The 25178-nt window shown below is 39.0% G+C and overlaps 1 protein-coding gene across 1 annotated transcript in view; it reads right to left on the minus strand.

Moving 5' to 3' along the window:
* The window catches only part of NWD2 (NACHT and WD repeat domain containing 2), a 187764-nt gene that overhangs the window by 86499 nt on the left and 76087 nt on the right, over positions 1-25178 (minus strand). The window contains exon 3 of the mRNA XM_007178834.3: positions 2397-2513. Coding sequence (XP_007178896.2) covers positions 2397-2513 — 117 coding nt within the window. The remainder of the gene's footprint in view (positions 1-2396; positions 2514-25178) is intronic.

Below are 25178 nucleotides of genomic sequence, written 5' to 3' on the forward strand. Positions count from 1 at the left end.
TATAGGGATTAATGGCCATGACTAATTTTAGTTTGGGTATGACACTCTACAGGGTGATAAAAGGAGAATGTCTCTCCCATTCCTGAATTTCTGAGGCTGGATCAGTATAAAGCTATGGAGATCACAGCAACAGAGATGCCCCAGGGCATACACATAGCTCTTTATGCTTCCTAAATCTGGCTTTCTAAGCATGATGGGATCCGGTCTAACTTGTCTTCCAATGTTTGAATCTCTCCTACAGCACCTCTGCCAGAGTGATTTGTATTCTCTAGTTTGATGACAACTTTGTAATGAGTGCATCACCCATAATTTAGACAGTTTTGAGAAATAATGATTACAACAACAAATAAGTAACACTTTTGTGGGTTACTATATGTGAGATACTATAAAAGTGTCCTGTAAATTTATTTCACCCCCAGAAAGACCCCAGGAGGCAAGTAACTATTATCTCCATTTTATAGAAGGAAGCCAAGACTTAGAATAGTAAAGAAGTTCCTCCAGTGTCCCACAGCTGTGACATGTCAGTCAGACCCAGGGATCTGTGACCCCAAAACCTGAGAGGAAGCTATAGCCTCTATCACCTTCACCTGGAGCAAAAATCTGTCTCCTTGTAATTTCTACCCACTGGCCTAGTTCTATCCTCAGACTCAGGGAAAAAGTCTTAATTCCTCTTCCACTACTAGCTCTTTGTATATCTGTATGGCTTTTAGGACTTTCTGCAGTCTGTTTAGACCACAAGATACTGTTTTTAGATGTCCATTCTTCAACCCACCTCCAACCATGTATTCTTCTTGTTTTGCATATTGCATTAGCTTTCTAATGGATTGCTTCATGCTCTGCCCTCTGTCTGACCACCAGCAGTTGTAGGCTTTAAAATGAGTCAGATCTCTTCAGTCCTCTGCTCAACGCACTCCGGCTTCTCATGTCAAAGTGCAAGTAAAATCTTTATAGCCAACTTCAAGATGGCAAACCCCATGCTGTGGCCTCCACTCCCACACTCTCCCCTTCTGCTCACACTGCTTGAGGCACACCCGCCTGCTTCCTGTTCCCTAAACGTGCCCAGCATGTTCCCCACTCCTCTCCCTGGAAAGCTCTGAGCTGGAATATCCAGTTGGTTCTTCCCTGTCCCTCCTCCCGTCTCCCTTCCTTAGTCACCTTATCCGGGAGACCTTCTCTACGGAAAATAAGAAGTCTCTCCCCTCACTGCTCTTCCCTTTCCTCCTTCCTTTTTGTATTTTCCTCCACAGCTCTTGTCACCATCTGATTATTGTTTATTTTACTTATTTCTTTGATTTTTGCCTGCCCTCTCCTCTTAGCCCCACATAACGACACAAGCTCCATGAGGGTAGAAAGTCTTACCTTTTGGTTCAATTCTAACATTAAATCATAAGAACCTGGCCTAAAAAAATTGACCATTTCATATGGGTCAACTTGCCCCAGCACTAAGAGCAGCCCCTGGCACAGAACAGCATTCAGTAAGTAGTTGGTGGATAAATGAATAATTTATCCACATACTAAAAATAGTATAGAGACTTTATGTACTTTACATCTTACGTGGAGTTGAATATAGATGGACATTCAAATAAATATTAAAAACATATTTAAATGCTAGGTTCAGTGTATCAATAAAAGATTTGACATTTTCTTCACTAGTAATTTTAACAGTCATCCGTCAGCCTCAGAACATCCTGTGTCGAAAGGGCCAACTTCCCTATCCATTGGTAGGAGCTGTTTGGAGTCAGGATAAGGTCTTTCTTCAGCTAAATGGAGGCAGTGATTTTGCACATCACCTGCCACAGAGTGACCTGCTTCTTACCACCACTGTGTTTACACAGAGGAGTGGATATTCTTTAGAAAATAATGACAAACTAATAATAATGTTCCACTTGAACATCTCTAGCTGAAAATCACTGCAAAAACAATTTTTTTCCCACAGGCTATCAATTTCTATTGGCGGATCTGAGACCGTATGTTTGGTTTACTTTAACAATGTTTCTGTCACAGTATTTAAAAAAATATGCCAGAAATTCTAATGTTGAGAAACAGATACTAGGATGGAATACTACATGATAAAATATAAGGAAAATTAGGATAATTATTGGAGGACTAACACAGTAATCCTTACTGCTGATCACAAGGTGTTGTGGAAATTGTTGTCAACTCCAAGTCAACCCTTTGATTACCACTTCAAATCATTCACGGTTAATTTGCAGTGCTTCTTATGGAAAGGGGAGGATTTTGTCCTCACACATTGAGGGCAAGGAGACAGTTTAAGAATTTTAAATAAATACAGAAAAGCAAGGTTCTTTCCCCCATTCTAAAAGCCCCTTAAGAATCACAGATCAAGAATTCTCACATTCATCTATAGTAGAAAGCATTAAGTTTTTTATACCCACAACAAAACATGGACCTGCAGAAGTTTTCAAACAATCCTCCAGCAGCTTCATGCGGGTCTTCTGGAGCTCAGGGCTGTCCCATTCATCTTCATCAATTCCCCAGTACAGATCTATGACCTGGGGACCAATGGATGAGGCAGCGTTAATTCACCTGTGCGAAAACTCAATTGATGTGTAGGCTTTATTCTTATTCACAATATTAAGCTAATGTGACTTCTAACTTTTCTCTTTGCAGCATGTTTTCCCTTGCAGAGGGAAAATGATTTTTAAGATCAATCTAAAGAGGTATTTTTTTTAATCCCATGATGGTTTGGGGATGAACACTATAATTTCTTTTTGTTCCTGATTATACTGTTGACATGGCCCCAGAGAAAATGAAATGTTAAATATCAGAGGCTTTGCAATGCAGGCTTTCATTATATTGAAATGGTAACAGGATTTCAGAAGTCTGAAAGCAGCTGGGATATAGTTACTACATTATCTGAGACAAATAACAGTGTATAATTTTACTGCTATGTCTCAATATGAGAAGGGAAAACCATAATGGGCATTCACATATACTGACCCAAAGTTAAATAGCTACATTTCTGTAAAAAAATAAATAAAAAAGAAAAAGAAAGCTGTTATCCCACAGAGACATTTTGTTTATATCTCTAAGCAGCTTGGCTTTCATTAATACATATCTGAAAAAACATGTATGGAAAACAATAAAAGGTATGCCTTACTGAGAAGTGAGGATAATAGGATCCTCTATCTCCTTACTTCAAAGACGATGAGGAAAGAGACTGTAAAAAACTTTTACAAGTACACTCTTTGAAAAATTTGCTATGGAGAGCAGAATGGGTTTCATTCCTTTTACTCAATTGCTGTCTGCATAAGCTAAATGTTTCTAATTGTAGCTTTGAAGATTTCTTCTTTTCCTTTATTTCTCACAAGCAGAAAAAAAACCTCTCCTCCTTACTGGCTGTTTGCATGGCATTCAGTGAAATGTAGATGCAGAGTATGGGGGGTCCCCCACTGTGCCCCAAGTGCTCTGTGTACTTCCCATCTCCTGGCCAATGCCCCACACAAGTGTGTTTGTATCAAATCTTTGTCTATCTGCATTTGAGTTTTTAGATGGCTGATAGAAATATAACAACTTCTTTAAAAAAATATTCCCGTGGCTCAGTCCATGAGTTTTATAACATATGAAACTATCAGCACTGATTTTGGGGTTCTTTCTTTTAATCTACTTTACAAGGTTTAATCACAATATTAAGAAAGAGGGAAATCTGAGATTATAACTTGACTGTCCACTATGAGAGCCCTTAGCTGTGGTTATCTAAAACTAAATATAAATTTAAATTAAAAATTCAGTTCAAGTGCTCAATAGTCACATGTGATTACTGACTCCCATGTTGGAAAATGCAGATATAGAATACTTCACCATCACAGGAAGTTTAATTGGACAGAATTGTAATTTACTGAACTTCATATACTGAAATTACTAGAACAAGTCCATTTTTGGCCATCTGCCAATAAACTCTCAAACACACAAATCTGCAATGTGAATGGCAACTTAGTTGTGTCATGCACAAACTAACAACCATACACAGAACCTGGTCCCCATCCTTTTGGCTGATACTGTTTGATAGCTGAGGAAACGTAGGATTTAGAATAAATGAGAAACAGAAATGGTAAAAATGAAAGTTAATGTAACAAAAGCTATAAATATACAACTGCTATATTCCTCTCATATCTGTGACATAAAATTATATAAAGTAATAATTATGTCACTGTAACTTATTAGATGTTGCATATATAATAATAATAGCACAAAAGGGAGAAAAGGGAATAGAGCTATATGGGAGTAGTCTTTCTATAGCTCACTGGAATTAACTTATCAGAATCTACCTCTGATTTATACTAACTTAAGATGTATATGCCTTAAAATAACTACAAAGAAAATAACTCAAAAATTAATGATTTTTTCACTATAAGGAATTAAAATGTTAAATTAGAAAATATTCACATATCACAAAGCAAAGAAGTAAAAGAGGAATAGAGGAACAGAAATGACAGACATATAGAATAAAAGTAAAATGGCAGAAGTAAATCCAACTATGTCAATAATACCATTAAGTGTGAATGGTTTAAAAAGTCCAAACAGAGAGACTGTCAGACTAGATAAAAACAAGATCCAACTATATACTTCTACAGGAATACACTTTAGATTCAAAAAGGTTAAAAGGATGGAAAAAATGACAAAGGAGGCAAGAATATACAATGGAGAAAAGACAGTCTCTTCAATAAGTAGCACTGGGAAAACTGGACAGCTACATGTAAACGAATGAAATTAGAACACTCCCTAACACCATACACAAAAATAAACTTAAAATGGCTTAGAGACCTAAATATAAGACCAGATCCTATAAAACTATTAGAGGAAAACATAGGAAGAACACTCTTTGGTGGACTTCCCTGGCAGTCCAGTGGTTAAGACTTCACCTTCCAATGTAGGGGGTGCCAGTTCAATCCCTGGTTGGGTAACTAAGATCCTACATGCCTCACAGCCAAAAAAACCAAAACATAAAACAGAAGTAATATTGTAACAAATTCAATAAAGACTTTAAAAATGGTCCATATCAAAAAAATCTTAAAAAAAAACCACTCTGACATAAATCACAGCAAAATCTTTTTTGATCCACCTCCTAGAGTAATGAAAATAAAAACAAAAATAAATGGGACCTAATTAAAAGCTTTTGTATAGTAAAGGGAACTGTAAAAAGAAAAGACAACCCTCAGAATGGGAGAAAATATTTGCAAATGAAGCAACTGACATGGGATTAATCTCCAAAATATACAAGCAGCTCAATATCAAAAAAGCAAACAACCCGATCAAAAAATGGGCTGAAGATCTAAATAGACATTTCTCCAAAAAGACATACAGATGGCCAATAAACACATGAAAAGATTCTCAATATCACTAATTATTAGAGAAATGCAAATCAAAAGTACAATGAGGTATCATCTCACACCAGTCAGAATGGCCATCATCAAAAAATCTACAAACAAATGCTGGAGAGGGTGTGGAGAAAAGGGAAACCTGTTGCACTGTTGGTAGGAATGTAAATTGGTACAGCCACTATGGAGAACAGTGTGGAGGTTCCTTAAAAAACTAAAAATAGAGCTACCATATGATCCAGCAATCCCACTCCTGGGCATATATCTAGAGAAAACCATAATTTGAAAAGATACATGCACCCCCAATGTTCATTGCAGCACTATTTACAATGGCCAGGACATGGAAGCAACCTAAATATCCATCAACAGAGGAATGGATAAAGAAGATGTGGTACATATATACAATGGAGTATTACTCAGTCATAAAAAAGAACAAAATAATGTCATTTGCAGCAACATGGATGGACCTAGAGCCTGTCATACTGAGTGAAGTAAGACAGAGAAAAAATATTATATGGTATCACTCACATGTGGAATCTAAAAACAGGTACAAATGAATTTATCTACAAAACAGAAATAGAGTTACAGATGTAGAAAACAAACTTATGGTTACCAGGGGGTAAGGGGAGGGAAGAGATAAGTTGGGAGATTGGGATTTACATATACACACTACTATATATAAAATAACTAATAAGGACCTACTGTATAGCACAGGGAACTCTACTCAATACTCTGTAATGGTCTACAGGGGAAAAGAATCTAAAGAGTATATATATGTGTATGTATAACTGATTCACTTTGCAGTACAGCAGAAACTAACACAACATTGTAAGTCAACTATACTGCAATAAAAAAATTTTTAAATTCACTTAAAAATTGAAAGTGTTAAAATAGTGTAGAACCAGCATGAAAATAGACAAAAATCAATAAAACAATCTATATATGTAAGAGAATTTGTATTAAAATAAATGTAATATTTCAAAAAAAGGATGGAAAAAGATTTATCATGCAAACAGCAACCATAAGAAAGCTCATAGGGCTATACTAATATGAGACAAATATATACTAATATCAGACAAAAGAAATTTTAAAACAATATAACTAAAGATGAAGAGGGACATTTTATAATGATAAAAGGGTCAATCCATCAGGAGGATGTAACAATTATAAATGCATATGCAATGAACAGAGCCTTAAAATACATGAAAAACAAACTGACAGAAATGAAGGAGAAATAGACAATTCAACTATAATAGTTGGAGACTTGAATATATAATTTAATAATGGGAAGAACAAAATCCTGGAAGACTGTAGCAATTCTATAAATGAACTAGTTCTAACATGTCTTAGGACAATCTACCCAACAACATAATATACATTCTTCTCAAGTTCACATAGAACATTCTCCAGGAGAGAACATACGTTAGATCATAAAACAAGCATCAATAACCTTCAGTGGATTTAAATCATATAAAGTATGTCCTCTGAACACAATGCAGTGATACTAGAAATCAATAATAGAAAGAAACTTGGAAAATTCATAAGTAGATAGAAATTAACACACTCCTAAATAACCAATGAATCAAAGAAGAAATCACAAGGGAAATTAAAAATTACTTTGAGATGAATGAGAATGAAGATACAACATAGCAAATTTATGGGATGTAGGTAAAGCTATACTTAGAGGAAATTTAGAGCTGTAAACACCTATATTAAAAATGAAGATTTCAATAATTTAACTTAAGACAATAGAAAAAGCATCAAGGGCAAGCCAAAGCAAGCAGAAGGAAGGAAATAATAGATTACAATGGAAATTAATGAAACAGAATAGAAAAATGATAGAGAAAAAAAATGAAATCAAAAATTGGTTCTTTGAAGAGATCAACAAAATGGATAAAACTGGATTCACCAAAAGAAACAAAAACAACCTCAAATTCCTAAAATCTGGTGTGAAAGAGGCCATTACTACTAACCTTCCAGAAATAAAAGGATTATTAGAGAATACTGCAGACAACTGTATGCCAATGAATTAGATCACTTAGATGAAATGGACAAATTCCTAGAGAGACACAAATTACATAAATTGACTCAAGACAGAATAGAAAAATGTGAAGACATTTTTAACAAGAGATTAGTAATTTTTAAAAAGCTGCATAAAAAGAAAAGCCTAGGTCTAGACGGATGCACTGGTGAATTCTACCAAACATTTACAAAAGAATTAATACCAATTATTCAGTCTTCCAAAACTTACAAGAGAATACTTCCTAACTTATTCTATGAGACCAATATGATCCTGGTACCAAAGCCAGACAAAAATATCAGAAGAAAAACACAAAGCAACATCTCTTAAGAAAATAAACATCCTCAGCAAAAATATTAAAAACCCTAACCTGGCAGCATATAAAAAGGGTTATACAACACAATGAGGTGGGACTTATTCCAGGAATGCAGGATTGACTCAGCATCAGAAAATCAACTAATGGAGGACACTATATATTAACAGAATAAAGGACAAAAACCATATGTCTCAACATACACAGGAAAAATAAAGTGACAAAATCCAACACCCCTTCATGATAAAAAAAAAAAAACACACAAACTAGGAACAGAAATTAACTTCTTCAACCTGAATAAAGGGCATGTATGAAAAAACTACATCTAACATCATACTTAATGAAGACTGAAAGCTTTCCCCCTAAGATTAGGAGCAAGAGAAAGATATCCACTCTCACCACTTTTATTCAACAGAATATTGAAGGTTCCAGCTAGGCAACTTGGCAAGAAAAAGAAAATGCATCCATATAGGAAAGGACAAAGTAGACCCACCTTTATTCATAGATTACAAGATCTTGTATATTGAAAATTCTAAGGAAAGCACTAAAAAACTGTTGGAACTAATGAGTTGGGCAAGGTTGTAGGATACAAGATCAATATGTAAAACCCACTTGTATTTCTATATAGTAGCAATGAGCAATCTAAGATAAATTAAAAAAATAAGTCCATTTAAAAGAGCATCAGAAAGAATAAAAAGCTTAGGAGTAAATTTAACCAAAAAAATGCAATATTTACACTTTGAAAATTACAAAACACCATTGAAAGACATCCCCTATAAATGGATTGATAGACTAAATATTACGATGACAATACTCCCCGAATAAATCTATAGATTCAATGCAATCACTATGAAACTCCCAGCTGGCTTACAGAAATTGACAAGCTGATCTTAAAATTCATATGGAAATTCAAGAGACCCAGAACAGCCAAAATAATCTTGCAAAAGGAGAACAAATTTGGAGGACTCACACTTCCAGATTTCAAACTTAGTACAAAGCTACAATAATTAAGACAGTGTGATACTGGCATAAGTATAGGCAATGGAATAAAACTGAAAATCCAAAAATAAATTCTCATACTTACAGTTAACTCATTTCAACAAGGGTGCCAAAAACAATCAATGAGGAAATGAGTAAACAAATGGTATTGAGACAACTGGACATCTATATGCAAAAGAACAAAGTTTAATCCCTACCTCATGCCATATATAAAAATTAAAACAGATCACAGACATAAATTAAGAGTTAAAACTACAAAACTATTTTTACAGAAAACATCATTATGACCTTGGATTTGACAATAATTTCTTAGATATGATAGCAAAGTACAAGTAACCGAAAAAATAGATAAATTGGACTTCCTCAAAATTAAAAAAAATTGTGCTTCAAAAGATCTATCAATAAAGTGAAGAGGGTACCCTCAAAATGGAAGAAAATATTTACAAATCATATTTGATAATAGATTTGTATCTAGAATATATAAGGAACTCCTACAACTCAGTAAGACAAACAACCCAATTAAAAATGGACAAAAGATCTGAGTAGACATTTCTTCACAGAATATATACAGATTGCCAATATAGATAATCAGTGTTATCACATGAAAAGATAATGTCATTAGTCATCAGGGGATTGCAAATCAAAACTTCAAGATAACACTTCATACCCACTAGGATGGCTATAATCAAAAAGACTGATAACAAGTGTTGATAGGGATGTGGAGCAATTGGAAAACTCATGCACTGCTGGTGGGAAAATGGTGCAGCCACTGTGGAAAACAGTCTGGCAGTTCCCCAAATGGTTAAACACAGAGTTACTACGTGATCCAGCAGTTCTTCTAGGTATATACCCAAGATAGATGAAAACCTACGTCTAGACAAAAACTTGTACATGAATGTTCATAACAGCATTATTCATAATAGCTAAGAAGTGGAAACAATCCAAATGTCCATCAAGTGATCAATGGATAAATAAAATGTAGTATACATCCACACAATGGAATATTTTCTGGCAATAAAAAGTAATGAAATAGGGACTTCCCTGGTGGCACAGTGGTTAAGAATCTGCCTGCCAATGCAGGGGACACGGGTTCGATCCCTGGTCAGGGATGATCCCACATGCTGCGGAGCAACTAAGCCCGTGCACCACAACTACTGAGCCTGCGCTCTAGAGCCCGCGAGCCACAACTACTGAAGCCCGCGTGCCTAGAGCCCGTGCTCCGCAACGAGAGAAGCCACCACGAGAAGCCCGCGCACCGCAACGAAGAGCAGCCCCCGCTCGCTGCAACCAGAGAAAGCCCGCGTGCAGCAACGAAGACCCAACAGAGCAATCAATCAATCAATATCTAAAAAAAATTAATGAAATACTGATGCAGGTTACAACATGGATGATCCTTGAAAATGCTATCCTAAGTGAAAGAAGCCAGTTACGAAAGATCACCTTTTGTATGATTCCATTTACATGAAATGTCTAGAACAGGCAAATCTACAGTCAAAAAGTAGTTTAGTGGTTGCCTAGGGCTGGGAGGGAGGGGAATAGGGCAATTAGGGAATGATAGCCAGAGGGGAGAGGATTTCTTCTTTGGGTGATGAAAATGTTCTAAAATTAATTTTGGTAATGCTTACACAACTGGGAATATACTAAACACACTGAATTGCACACTTTAAATGGGCAAATTTTATGATGTGTGAACCGAATTGTATCTCAGTGATCGTCTGCACAGCTAGCTTGGACTGGGATTCCACAGGTCTTCCATCTCCAACTCAAAGAACTGAGAGCAAGAACAGAATGTTTAAGTCAAGCACCTAGTATATTAAGAGCTAAACAATAAGATCTAACTAAATATATGTGAGCCAAATGACCAGGGTAAAAGTCAAAACAAGGCTTTCACTTATGTTTTTAAATAGAAGCTTAAATATCACATAATTTATTTGACACCTATGGGAGTCTTTTATAATAGTTTTTGCATCTGTTATTTCCTTAAAGTTTGGCCACCACTGCCTTCATCCAGGTCTTTATAACTCCATGTGTCCTTATTTTAGTAGCTTTGTTTAAAGAAGAAAAGCTGGAAGTAAGAGAATATTTAAATTGCTCTTTCTCAAGTGTCTTTATGAGCAGAAAACGATGAAAAATAAAATCAAGCAACCGTGAAGACAAGCAGGAAATAAATAGATGAAACATTTAGCTTATGCAACACAAAACACCATTATGGGCAAACAAACGCAATATATCCACATGATCAATAACTGGCCAGAAGTGGCTGGAACCCAAAGTGCTCAATAAGACAAGATTTATTACACACTTTAAAAAATTAAGTTTAGCTTTTGGCCTAATGTCCAGACACTGGAATCTAATTTACTATTTATTGGAATACTACCTTGTTGATAGCACATTTTATGTGCCTTTACTTATTTCATCATTAAGTATAAAAGTTCAGGAAAGTAATTGATTTTATTTTTTTTCACTTGTTTAACAATATTCTTAGGGAAGTTAATTTATCATGCTCATTATAATGTGCTGAACTGGTCTGCAAACAAAAAGCCAGCGAATAAAAGCCCTAACAAATTTTGCCACTTGAAATCAGACATAATGATTTAAATACCAAGATTATTGAACAAACAATAAAGCAACCTGTAAGAAACAATAGCCTTATGCTTTACAAAAATATAACAAAAAAGGTCAAATTTCAATTCATAATGGCTTCACATGATCACTTCTTCAGAAAGAACCTTTGAAATTTAAATATTTTCCAAAATATCTTCCTTCTCAATCTTCCCATGCTATATGACACTATCTGAATGCAAAACAATGTAACTACTGAGACAGTATGACTGATTTTGTTTCTGAACAGACATGGTACTAAGATGAAGGCTGTTCCTCAAAGTTACTACCATGGGAGGCTACACACACTCTAATGATTCTGCCATTGCCCAGGGCATTTCCTCTGTAGGAATTATCTCATTTTGTATTGAAAAACTCTCACCCCTTTATAGCTGGGAGTTTGTTTTTATTAAAATGGTATTTCTCCAGCCGTACTGGCCTTTACATTTATAAGACATGGCTTTGAAAAGAATTTTAGCTCTTTAAAAAAATCAGAACTATTCTTAAAAGGGATAAGTATCTGTTACCGCTAAAAACATTCAAAAGAACACAGAGCAGGTTCAGAAAATTTTGAACAGGGACAACATTATTGTGCTATGGATATAACTTTCAAGGTCAGTGCAGAATGCAGACAGTACTCATTTGAATGTAGCTTAGTAGCCGTGTCCTGTTACTAGAATGTTCATCTCACAGGAGAAGGTAAGCAGAGAGTCTTAAACCTCAGACTAGTTTTGTCAGATACTGTTTACCAGGGAAAAGTTATTGTTTATACTTATCAAATTCTTACTCTGGTTAGAATGACTTTCCCCAGCTGCATGGGATACAAGAGAAAAAGACCCCAAAAAACAAAAAAACCCTTGGCCACACTTTTACTAGAACTATTGCAAACACTGACGACTTTAGGTCACCTGCAATTATTCTCTTGGTCATGAGATATCTGACTAGGATATATGGGAGCACGACTAAGACAGACATTTCTGGGAAAATCAGGTCCTAAATCAAGCCCAGAAAGAACTGGCTGGCCCCAGTGGTTGTACACGATCACCAGAAAGAAAGAGGATCCAACAGTGTGAGTTAGGATAATGTTTCATCCAAAGCCTCATAAAGGCGACTGACTGCTCAGACCTGATGCCTCTGTGTCTTGGGAGATTCAGCCTCTGGACAGTCCTAACACTTGTAATGTGATGGTAAGAAAGAACTGAACTCTTAACCGAGGCAGGACCTCTGCCTATTAAGGCTTAATGAACTTGGAGACCCAGAGAAGGTGTCAGGAGTCACTGGAGACAGAGAAGCTGCTGCAGGGCAGGAGCCGCGCGCATCTAGGTTGAGTCTGAGCTGGGCACTCGCCGTATAAAGGAACCTCAGCCCGGCTGCAGCTAGGCACCAACTGCCTTCAGGGGCAGGACACTTGACCACAAACAAATGACGTGCCTGAGTGAAAACCCCAAAGTTGGCTCTGTTCCTGGCAGCGGGGCTTTCAGCAACCACTGTATGGGAGTGATCTGCTTCGTGTACCTGGGCCTGCATCACTGCTGCAACTTCCCAGATCATCTCCTTGCTTCTGTTCTTGCTCCTTCGAATCCGTTCACTACACCACAGGCAGAGGGATCTTGTTAAAGTGCAAATCTGATTGCCAATGTTAGGATTTCCTTTCATTCCACCAGACACTACATAGAGTAACTTATTTACTCCTTAAACTTATGCGTAGACAGAAATATGATCCCTATTTTATGGATGAAAAAGCTGAGGAACAGAGAAGTAACCTGCTCGAAATCGCACAGGTAGCGAGTAGCAGAGGTGGGATTTGAACCTGGGCTGTTAACATTATTTTACAGCACTTTCCATGTTTAAGCTTCCCATCACCCAAAGATAGTATCTAGAATCTATGACCTGATTTCTGAGATCTTCCATGACCTAGTCCCTGCCTAACTCTCCAACCTTACCTCATACCACTTTCTCTCTCATGGGTCACGCTCCAGCTGTGTATATACTCCTCACACGCGTTTGTACAACATGTGTACACGTGAGCATATATTTACATATGCACATGTATTTACATATATACATGTACATTTACATACCTATACCTACTTATATAAATTTTTGTGAATATATGAATATAAGAGGCTTTTTGATGCAGTAATTAAGAGCACAGACACTGGGGCCGAACTACATTGGTTCAAATTCTGACTCTGCCACTTATTAGCTGTGGGATCTCCAGCAGTTATTTACTTCTGTATTTCTAAGTGTCCTTATCTAGTAAAATGTAGAAGATAGAATTTACCTCCTAGGCTCATAGCAAAGATTAAACAGGTTAATGTATATACTGCACTTAGAAAAAGTGCCTGGCAGGCAGTGAGTACTACCTAATGTTAAAATTCCTTCCCAAATTTGCTTATGAAAATATGTTCCTTCTGCCTGAAATACTCTTCTGTTTAACCCGGCCATCTACCCATCGTTCAGCATTCAGCGTAGACGTCAGTTCCTCAGCAGGCCTTCCTGATGCCTCTAGGTTCGACGACGACCCCCCATCATACACGCCCAGAGCTCCCTGTGTTTCCTCTGCAGTAAGCACCACCATGGTCACTGCTGTGATGACTGTATTCTCTGAGACTGTCAACTCTGAGGGCAGGGACTATGTTTGTCTTCAACACTAAGGTATCCAGTGCACCCACAACTCGGCCTATGTAGAGCAGAGGCTCAATAAATGTCTGTGAATAAATGAGTGAAGCCCATGGGACCAAGCATCTTAACCTGCCCTGGGGATTTGGGGTAGACATCAGTGAGGAAGTAAGACAGGAGTCTGGACCTGAAGGATACATGCATAGGAGACTGTTCTTCAGAGAGGGCAAGGGGACAGAACCGCAAAGACAGAAATGTGACACGGCCTGCCCACACAGAGATGTGACGCGGCCTGCCCATACAGACATGAGGTCACAGCATCATCATTTTGGGAGCTGAGAGGAAACAAGATCAGGCTGAAGAAACACTCTGCTTAATAGATAAGAAAACTGGGCTTAAGTTACTTTTCCAATGGTTTATAGCTAATTACTGACAAAGCAGACCTCTTAAGTGAATGTTCTTTGTGCAGAGACTTGTTATAGGGTCTCCTCTCTATCCTACAAGAAACAGAAAATGAGGATGGAAAGAAATAGCTACCTTGTGTTCAGAATCTGAGAAAGACTTCATGGTGACTGGACCTGACTGGGATACTTAAATGTCACCTGCAAATGGGGATCTCTCATTCTGTTTATTGAGGGACTAATCCTCTTGGGTGATTTCCAGAGTTGGCATAATTGATGGCCACAATTTAGCAGAATTAAATGTTCAGCAAAGTATAGCTCCTCCAGTAAATTTTGGAGTTTGCCACAATGCCACTGCTCTATATAAAACTGCCTATGTGCACAAAGTAAAGGAGGAACAAAAATACTGGCTTGGGAGGTAAGGCCTGAGAATTCTAGAAGAGCCATTCCACACTGCAGAAATGTTGAGCCAATATTATAATTCAACTGGAGCAAGGAAGGTCAATGATGACATAATGATTTCCTTCCCTTTTATCTTCTCTATTAATCTTCCTTTCCCCTTTTTATAAACGGGCTCATGGATGGGAGCAGGATGATGTAACATGCTTTTAAGACTTTTTACAGAATAGGAACTTGGTAAGGCCTGTCCAGGCTTTGATGGACAGAATCAAAATGCAAAGCGAGCTAGACAAATTGAAGTGCTGGCCTGAGTGAAATGATGTGTGATTCAATGAGGGGAGATGCATTTCATTTTAGAAAGAGGCACACATTTGATTAATAGACAATGGAAAAGGAGTGATTAGTTGACAATGTGGAGAAAAGACCAAGGGCATCACAACATATCCTATCAATTATAAAGCCAATGATGTATTTTGGCAACTCAGGAGGCAAAATGCATTTTGAGATTCCTGAGCAGGCAGTCAGTCAGGAGGAAAAAATGAATATAGAGAAGGAGACAGGGTTCAGTAGAACAGGAGGGCGGTGGTGAAGATGCAGTGGAAGAAAAGCAGGTGGACACAACTGATGATGGACCTTCAGTGTGAGATTAAGGAATTATTATTAGTCAGTAATTATTAGTAAGGTCAGGCTAATATAAGACTCACATAATTTCACGTGACCTACAACTTGGATGTACATAGAGAATGTAGCTTTTCTATTTTGTCTAAAATGGTTTGGGTCTCCTGCCTAAGTCTCTATCCTCTGGTTATCAGGATAAAATGAGCTTCTGTTCTATCCAGTTTCAACCTTAGTTTGAACTCATGTTTCCAAGGACTCTTTATTAAGTGCTTATTCTCTCTTGAATCAAGATGCCGACTCTTTCAAAAGTCTCCTTCTTTTCCTAACATGATGTCTGGGTGACCTCATATCCTGAAGGGGAAAAATGGATTTCTAGGGCACAGTCCCCAGGCGATGCCCACTGCCCGCCTGGTTGCTGGCAGCACGGCTGTGCTTGGGGCAGTTGTAACCCACGGACTGGCCTCTCCCTCTCGGCCTGCTCAGAGCCTGGTGTTGCTCTGCAGCAACCAGGGCCACCTTCCCCTCCTGGGGCTGAGAAGTCCCAGGCCTTGGGCCCACGCTCCATCCAGTTTTTCCACCCTAGCCCTTTTGTGTGGTCACATCTCCCTGTCATGGAGACTAACAATGGCTCTTAACTCAGCATATGTGACACACAGTAATTGAGGGCAGCTTTGGAAGTGAAACTTCATGGTCTCTTGCTGCCACGGCCATGATATGGCCACACCCAGGTCTGTTGGCAGAGATAGGGGCAGGGGGACGATTGTTGTAAGGCCATCTCTTTCCAGAGTCCTAAGTAGAGAGCAGAGGTAAGCTGCCCTCAGTGTTACCCATGCACCCACCTGTTCTCACTCATCTAACCCACCTCCCCTTTTCTGAAGCAGAACTAGGAGAAGGGGGATGGGGAAGCAGATCTCCCGAACTCTGCCCCTCTCTGTCTCCTTCCACCATTTTCCTAGAGACCACATTGGGTAGGTCCTGGCTCTGCCTTATTGACGAGCTGGGCCCTCTTCTCTACATATTAGATCTCCAGGGTCAGAGCGCTAAGTGCTAGTTGATACGCTAAAGACGTGATTTAAGGAATTTAGAGAAATCTTCTCACAAGCTGATAGTGTGACCTCCAAGGTTTTTGTCTTGCTACATAATCCTTTCTTGTGTGCATGACAATATTTCTTGAATATTCTTCCCATTTACATTCCTTCTGCACCAGACATGAAGCACCCCTCTGACAGACAGATGCCTTGATCAAAGGTCTCTTACTGTACTCAAAAGGGCAAAAGAAAAATGCATATGAATAATTTCATTACACTAGGTTCTTGTTCAGGAGAAAGACTTAAAGGTGAAAGAAAGAAATGAACATTGGTTAAGCGCCTTCCATGTGCCAGGCATGTTGCATCATCTCATTGAATTCTTGTAACAAACCTGGAAGATAAATACTACCCCATTCACTTTACAGAGGGGTCAACTGTGTGTCAGGGAAATCAAGCAATTTGCCCAGAGTCACAGGACTGGTAAATTTGCAGACCCAGAATTTGAATCCTAGTCTTTCTAACAGAAAAACTTATGCTGTTTCCACTGTACCCCATAAATTACATAATGTGCTGCATTTTACTGAATTTAAAATATCATCAGTAGTAGGCTGCTCTAATATTGTCCATTCCACTAAATTACACTGCCAATTACACCATGACACACCATTTGTTTGTAAGATGAATCCTGATTTCTGAGATGTAAAAATGTGAAAAAAAATGCATCTTAGAATGAATGATCTGGTAAATACGGTGTAAAGATTATTTGAGCAGCTGCTGTGCTGTGTACAGTCTGGACCAGAACACAAAAACACCCCAGGTAAGGAAAGGTCAAGAAGACACCGCCATAGTCATTCAGCTATCAAGAAACAGAAGCCTGAGTAAAGACAGAGCCTTGTGAAACTGGAAGACCAGGCCAATTTCCGGGAAACACTGTGGCAGGTGAATCAACGGGGAACAGTGCAATTTGGATCTAGGTTGTAAAGGATGAAGAATGAACTATGAGCCACAATATTAAAGTCTGGAAGACTGGGGAATAGTAGCAACTGAGAAATTGGGAAAAGGAAGAAGGATGGGTCCCATTTTAGATATTTTAACATTCAAAAAACAACTATCTTCATGTAACTCTGGTGAGGGCTGGAGATGCTGATAGGGAACTCACTCACGCACAGGCACCAGCTTCAGAAGATGACATCTACCTTGGGGTCTAGGGATGAAAAAAACAGGCGGACAGGTCTGGACCTGTGCTGCCAAAGGAAACATGAAGAGATGGAATGTCAAACAGAGAAGAGAAGGACAAACTCTAGACCAAAGGGGCCTCAGGAGGTACCTTCACCAAGGATGAGCATCTTCCTCTCTGGTGCCTTCAGGAGGCACCACAATGGCATTGTGAGGCAGACAGCAGGTTTGGCAAGATCTTCCTGCTGGCTGGAGCTGCAGGTTTCACTCACACTTCCCTACACACCTAGGGACTCAATACTTGCCTGCCGGAGAGAAGGAAAAGGGCTGGGTCGGCATAGGAGTTCCTGCTTTGAGACCAAGTTGTTATACTCAATTGCAAGGGCTTATGGGAGAATTTTTTAAAAAGCTATCTTTAGCAAAGCTGCAAAAGGTAACAAATGGCACCCATCAAGACAAGGACTGTTCATCTAATATTGGGAAATAAGGTTTCCATCACCTTCCTCTTTTGATTTCAAATAAAGTTTAAGTCTTCAGACAGCAGGCAAATGAACTGCTTGACCATAAGTTTTAGTCCATTGCCTCACATCGTTACTCAGCCCCAATTCCACAGTGCTTTTGAACACTGCATTAACTATTTCATATTATGCACCTGCCAACTAAAGAATGTTGCTCACCATCTGGCTCTACAAGAATTAAGTCACTAGCCACTGCAGCCATGTTGCAGTATGACCTTCAACATACCCTGAAAGGAGTTCAGGGCCGAGATCAGGAAGGAGGCACTCTGTGCTCTGGGAAACCTGGCAGAACAGGCCTTCAGATAGTTAGATATTTTCAGGAGAAAATTTTTATGAACCTGGATTCTTGCATCTTCCCATACTTAGAAAAGCACTAAAACCATTAAGTAACATACCAGTTCCTTGTGACTAGTAGCAACCTTCTACCGAGATGTGTGCTTTGTTGCACGTTCCCCTTTTGCCAAAATCACATATGTACTGACCTCCCCCTTACCTCTTGGAGCAGTTTCTCAGAGCTCTCTGAGAGGCTGTCTCCCAGGCTATAGTCCTCAGTAAGACACCAAAAAACTTGACTCATAGTTTCTACATTGTGTGTGTGTGTGTGTGTGTGTGTGTGTGTGTTTTCTTTTTAGTTGACACACCCTACTAATGCAACGTCCAAAAGTGATCAAATAAAAGGAAAAGTTACTAATTTGACTAGTGAAAAATTATTTTCTTAACCATTATCTGGATTTTTTTTTTTTTTTTTTTACATGTACAAATGAATTTCCATTCCCTACGGAAGTTCCTCTAATTAAGTCTCCATCACTTGCAGCAGGACACCTGTTACTGGGCAGTCAGGCTCTCATCCCTGTTAGAATGGCCTCACCCTGACCACTCCCATCTAGAACTTTACAGTCCAACATGGGAGTATTTGACTACTGAACACCCAAAATGTGGCCAGTCTGAATTGGGATGTGTTGTGAGTGTAAAATATACACTGGACTTTGAAGACTTCATATGAAAAAAAGAATATAAAATAACTAATAATTTTTATGTTGATTTTATGTTGAAATGATATTTTGGATATAAAATGGCTTAAATAAAATATGTTCTTAAATTTTTTTTTCTGCTTCCTTTTACTTTTCAAAACGTAGTTAGAAAATTTAATTGCATTTGTGGCTTGCATCTGTGATTCCCATTATACTTCTTTTGCATAGCAGTGGTCTAGACTCTCAGCTTCTGGGTCTTATTCATTTAATCAATAAATTCACTTTAATCAACATTTATTATGTATATAATATGAACCAGGTACTCTAAAAAGGACTGGTGATAAAAAGATATAAATAATATGACTTCTGACCTTGATGAGCTTCCAGTTAGGGGGAAAGGCATTTTAAAAGTAATTAAAACAATATGACAGAGGCTATTAAAGACTAGAAATAAATCACTATGGAATCTTGAAGAAGGAAATTCACTGTTTCTTAAAGGATGAGTAGAAAATTTTCTAGTCATTGGCATGGGGGACAGTTTAAGGGCAACCCAAACAGAGGGCACAGTGGGTCTGAAGACTCAGGGGAAAAAAAGAACTTGTTTGGGGAACTGAACGTAGATTAGAAAGGCTAAAACAGGCTACCTGTGTGGGAGGGGACAGACAAGACCTCAGTGGACAGGGGTGGAAAAGAGAACCTCGTATGCCAGGCTAAGACGTGCAGAATGTATCTTGTGGATGAAAGAGTCAGATGTGTATTTCAGAGAGACCACTGCAGAAATATGGTGGAGGGTGGACGAGGTGGTCCAGGTGGGTGGAAGGGCTGAGGCTGGGGAGGAGAAGGACGAGATGAAGGTAAACAGGCCCGTAGCATATCTACTGCGATAGTCAAGATGACAGTAATATACACTTGAACAGCTGGGATACACTGGAGAAATATTTAGGAGGTAGGTCTTTGGGATTTATTGGATGTTAAAGGTGAAGAAGAAGGAACAGTGTTATTAACTTTGGTGACTAAGTGATGTGAGAGGAATACTAGATGCCCACTAAAAATGTTTGCTATCAGAAGGTATTCTTAAGGAACGAAACTAAGTTGAGTGGCTGGACTGAAATGAAATCGTTTTCAAAATGGAGCAGTGGCTAAGCGCCCAGATCAATCAAGTACCCCCGTTAGAGGTCCCTGCCCCAATCAGGTTTACTCCTGCTCAGCGTACCTGTGGGGGCAGGGTGGGGCAGATTATAAGAGTTCAGGGAGTAGAGGGGGAATATTTGGGAATCAGAAAACTTCTTAGAAAGCAAGAACTTGGGCTGGAGTTTGAAGGGTAGGTGGTAGAGGAGAAAGGGTATTTCTGATAAGAGGGGAGAACTGCAATAGGTACAGCGAATGAGATTTTCAAGTCAAGAATGAGTGATCAGCAAGATGTGCTCCAAGGATAGGCTGAGGATGGCCAAACTGGCATGGAGTGTTTATGTTGGGAAAAATGGCAGATGAAGTTGGGGAGACAGCTGGGATCACATTAAAGAGGGACCTCATAGGCAGCAGGGAGCCACTATAAGGTTTTAAGCAAAGGAAATGACAACCTGACATTTAAGTAAGGTTACTCTGGTGATGTATAGAAGAACTCAAGTAGGATGATGGTGTAGGCAGCTCTGCTTGCTACTTTTACTAAACCCAGTAAATGTCAAGCACTCTTCCAGGCCCCGGAGACTTAAAAATAAGCGAGGACTAGTCTCTTCCTCCAGGACTTGCAACCTACTGTGGGTAAGCAGAGAACAAGATCAGTTAAGATCCTCTTTGTTCATCTTTTTTTTTTTTTTTTAATAGCTTTAAGAAAAATTTATTTATTTTTGGCTGCCTTGGGGCTTCGTTGCTGTGCGTGGGCTTTCTATAGTTGCAGTGACCGGGGGCTACTCCTTGTTGCGGTGTGCAGGCTTCTCATTGCAGTAGCTTCGCTTGCTGGGGAGCACGGGCTTTAGGTGTGTGGGCTTCAGTAGTTGTGGCACGAGGGCTCAGTAGTTGTGGCACGTGGGCTCAGTAGTTGTGGCACACAGGCTCTAGAGCGCAGGCTCAGTAGTTGTGGTGCATGGGCTTAGCTGCTCTGCGGCATGTGGGATCTTCCCAGACCAGGGCTCGAACCTGTATCCCCTGCATTGGCAGGTGGATTCTTAACCACTGTACCAGCAGGGAAGTCCCTTCATCTAATTTTTTGAAGCAATTAAGGTTAGATCAGGGTCTCAGCAATAAGAATGGAGAGGAAACATCTGAAAACAGGGCTTGCATAAAATTACAAGCCCTTTTTTTATTGGGTCCTGCACCACCTGCTTTTACCCCAATCTGTCTTTATTTTTCCCAATTTATTCCCCTGTTCTTCCTTTTGATCCTCTTCTCCATAGTCAAGGGCACTCACTGAACACTGGCAAATCAAATAACATCCTATTTAAACCCCTTGTCTTTCTCTGAGCCATGTGTGTGTTCTGCTCTGAGTAGGCTTGACATTCTTTCCATTTAATGTTCCCATCTCCAAGCAGTCAACTATGTATATTACACATGGAATGAGTGGAAGTTCACATAATCAGAGAGGCTGGTGCATTTTCATTAAAACTCCTAGTTTAAATGAAAAAATAAAGGAAATACTAGAAAACAGTCTGGCAAACAGGCATAGAGAAAAAAGTATATGGCCTTGCTTAAAGTGTAACTCTGCAGTCTATCAACTTAGTTCAATAGAGATTTAACTAAATAGTCAAGTACCTGGCATATAGTAGGCCAATCACTGGGATAAGTTGAATAAGACACAGTTCCAGTCCTGAGAACTTTTAGACGTTATAGACAGGTGATGAAAAACGTACCTAGTCAGATGTCTCCTTATCTTTGCCGCTCATTCTAGTCTGCACCATGATCATTTCTTACTTGCGCTGCTTTAGTGCTTCTGGCATCTCTCCCCACCCCCACTCCAGTCCCCTCACAAAGCTTGCGCGAACCTCTTAAACATAAATCCCGTCAGTCTTTCCCTTCTTCTTCAGTAACATTCTGAGTCCTTACTCTTAGTCCATAAGGTATCATCTTCCTTTGATGTCATCTCCTACAAGCATTTCTCTTACTCATTACTCCATTCTACTCCATTCCCACTTGGCTTCTTTACTGTGCCTAGAATATTCTAAACACATTCCCACCCCAGACCCTTTTCCTGGTTGCCTACGTCTGGAATTCTCCTCCCAAAACATCTGCATGATTTGCTCCATTACCTTCTGCAGATCTCTGCTCAAAGACTGTCTTATTACTCAGTCCTTCTCTGACTACCTGGCATTCCCTACCTCCCTTTATCGTGTTTTACTTTTCTTAAAAGCATTTACTCACTAAAATGCATCTATTACCACTGAAATTTACTGTTTATTGTCTGCCTCTCTCAACAATATTGGAAGCTCCACAAGAAGAGGGTCTGATGGTTTTTTTCCTTGTATTTCCAGCATGTGGAATGTTGACTGGCATGTTGTCAATGGTCAATAAACACTTCTTAAATGAACTGGATCAATGATTGGGAGTTATGCACAGGACTTTAGGGGAGCAGGGTATGTGGTATAACCTGGGAGGAATGAGGGGATTAGAGAACAATTCTTTAAGCAAGTAATGTTTGGGCTGAGACTTCATTCATTCAACATTCTTATGGAGTTTTACTATGTGCCAGACACTATTCTAGGATGTAGCTGTCATAAAGGCAGACAAGTCCCTGTTCTTGTGGAACTTACAATCTTGGAAGAAAGACAAGAAACAAGCCAATACATGAGTAAATAAGAAAAATATCCAACACTGACACATTCTATGCAAATAACTAACATAGGATGATGTAAAAGACAGCACACCTAGGGGGTTACTTTAGATTGGGTCATTAGGGAAGCAACTCTAGGAAGTGACATTTCAGCAGAGACTTGAAGGACAGTGAGTAAGCACCCATGAAAAGATGAGGGGGTGGGCATTCCTATAGAGAGACAGCCAGGGAAAAATCCTTAAATGGGATAGGCTTGAAGTGTTCAAGGGACCAAATGGAGGACACATAGCTGCAGAGAAATGGGCAAGGAGAAGAGGGGCATGACTTAAGATCAGACAGGAAGAGTCCTAGGAATGAGTAGGACTTAGGAGATGAAGCAGGGGAAGAACCAGATGGAAAAGCATTGTAGGTGGTAAGAACAGCAAAGGCAAGAAAGCAGGAAATAGACTGGTATATTTGAGTAACTCTAGGAAATGCGTTTCTCCTGAGTCCAATGCACAAAGATGGAATCCAGAACACTGTATGGCTAAATTCGTTTTTTTGTGAAGCTTCTGGCACATTTTGCTGCAGCTGAGAAAATAGAACCATCTCTCTAGTAAACACAGCCTCAGGGAGCTCTATAACCAACCTACTTTGGAAGGTGGGAAGCAAATGCAACCTTGCATATTGTATTCTAAACACAACCTCAGATGTGTTAAGCTGTCACCACCCCCATTTTAGACACTAAAGGACCAGCGGGTGGGTTAAGTCACTCACAGTCAAGAGCTGGGGCTCAATTCCATGGCATGCTTTACCCAGTGCTGTTTCCTCTGCTGTCCAGTATCTCACTGACTGATTCAATACACCTGCCTGGAATGATCCTTGCCATCAATTTCTTCTATGGACCTTGCCTTCTATAGTTTTCCTTTGGCTTTATCTGTCTTCTCCTGTACCTACTTAAAATTTAGAAAATATATTTTTCCTTTTTTCCCCTCAGCTAATCCTAATCAATTCCATGTTTTATGGAGGCTGTTCTGTAGCTCAGCCTTCTTCTACTGACAAAAGTGATGCAAACCCAAATAAACTCAAAGATGGGATTAATAGGCTTGGATACATTTCTTTACAGTAACTGAGTCCCCAAGGAATGTCTAAGTCTTTGGGAACCTTGACATATCAGAATTATTAACAGTTGAGACTTTGTTATCAGTAGAACGAGACTCCTCAGAGAAGGTAGTGCTGACTTCACAACAAGGAATTTAGGTTGATGATTTTTCAAGTAAACAGTGACTTATGAGTAACTATTCAATATGTGTGTCACAATGGCTTGCTGCCAATGGACACTATGCATTGAGATCAAAGCCATTTTGAAACTCTTATTTTATACATTCTATTAGAAGGCACTATGAAGTATACCAAGACAAAATATTTACAGTCAACCCTTGAATAACACAGGTTTGAACCGTGTGGATCCACTCGTGTGGATTTTTTCAGTAGTAAATACTACAGTATGAAATGATCCATGGTTGGTTGAATCCTCGGATACAGAGGGACCGTGGATACAGAGGGCTGACTGTAAAGTTATACGTGTATTTTCAACTACGCAGAGGGTCAGCACCCCTAACCCCTGCATTGTTTGAGGGTCAACTGTATTCAGAAGGAAACAAATGAGGGGTGAAATTTTCTTCCATTAACAATGACACATTTTCGGCAGGGGGGTGGGGTGGTGGTGTGATGAATTGGGAGATTGGGATTGACATATATATGCTAATATGTATAAAATGGATAACTAATAAGAACCTGCTGTACAAAAATATAAAATAAAATTCAAAAATTCAAAAAAAAAAAAACCCAGAAAACTCTCTCCCAACCCAAAGAGTAAAAAAAAAAAAAAAAAAACAAAGACACATTTTGTACTCTTACACCACAAACCTCTAGTCCATAGTCCTTACTTAACAATGTAAACGTGTAGTTAGGATAGCACTGGAGAGTTAAGATGTCCATTGCAAATGAAGGTGACGAATTCTGACTAAATAACGCTATCTATAGTTGCAGGAGCCATTCACTTAAAAAATTTTTTTGGATGTCTAAGATATGCCCAATGTCTTCTAGTACTTTTCTATTAGGTGGCCTCATCAATAGTGTCTACAGATGCCAGGATGTTTATGAATTTTAGCAATGACATGCACAGTTACTGTTTCTTGAAAGGCTGATGGTTTTTTTTATTTTTTGGTAAATGGTAAATTCCCAAAATGCTTGGGAAAAAGGACATTCTTCAATGCAAATAAAAACTAAAAGGTAGGACAGAAGGCAAGGACTGACCAAGCTGCTAAAAAGAAATACTCGGGAGAGAGTTGGTCCCAATTTTTTGATGCAAAACATTTCTAGAGATGCCAGCTTAAAGGCAGGTGCTCAGCAACCTTGCCCTTTTTGA

The sequence above is a fragment of the Balaenoptera acutorostrata genome, chromosome 5 (assembly GCF_949987535.1).
Source record: "Balaenoptera acutorostrata chromosome 5, mBalAcu1.1, whole genome shotgun sequence".
NCBI lineage: Eukaryota > Metazoa > Chordata > Mammalia > Artiodactyla > Balaenopteridae > Balaenoptera > Balaenoptera acutorostrata.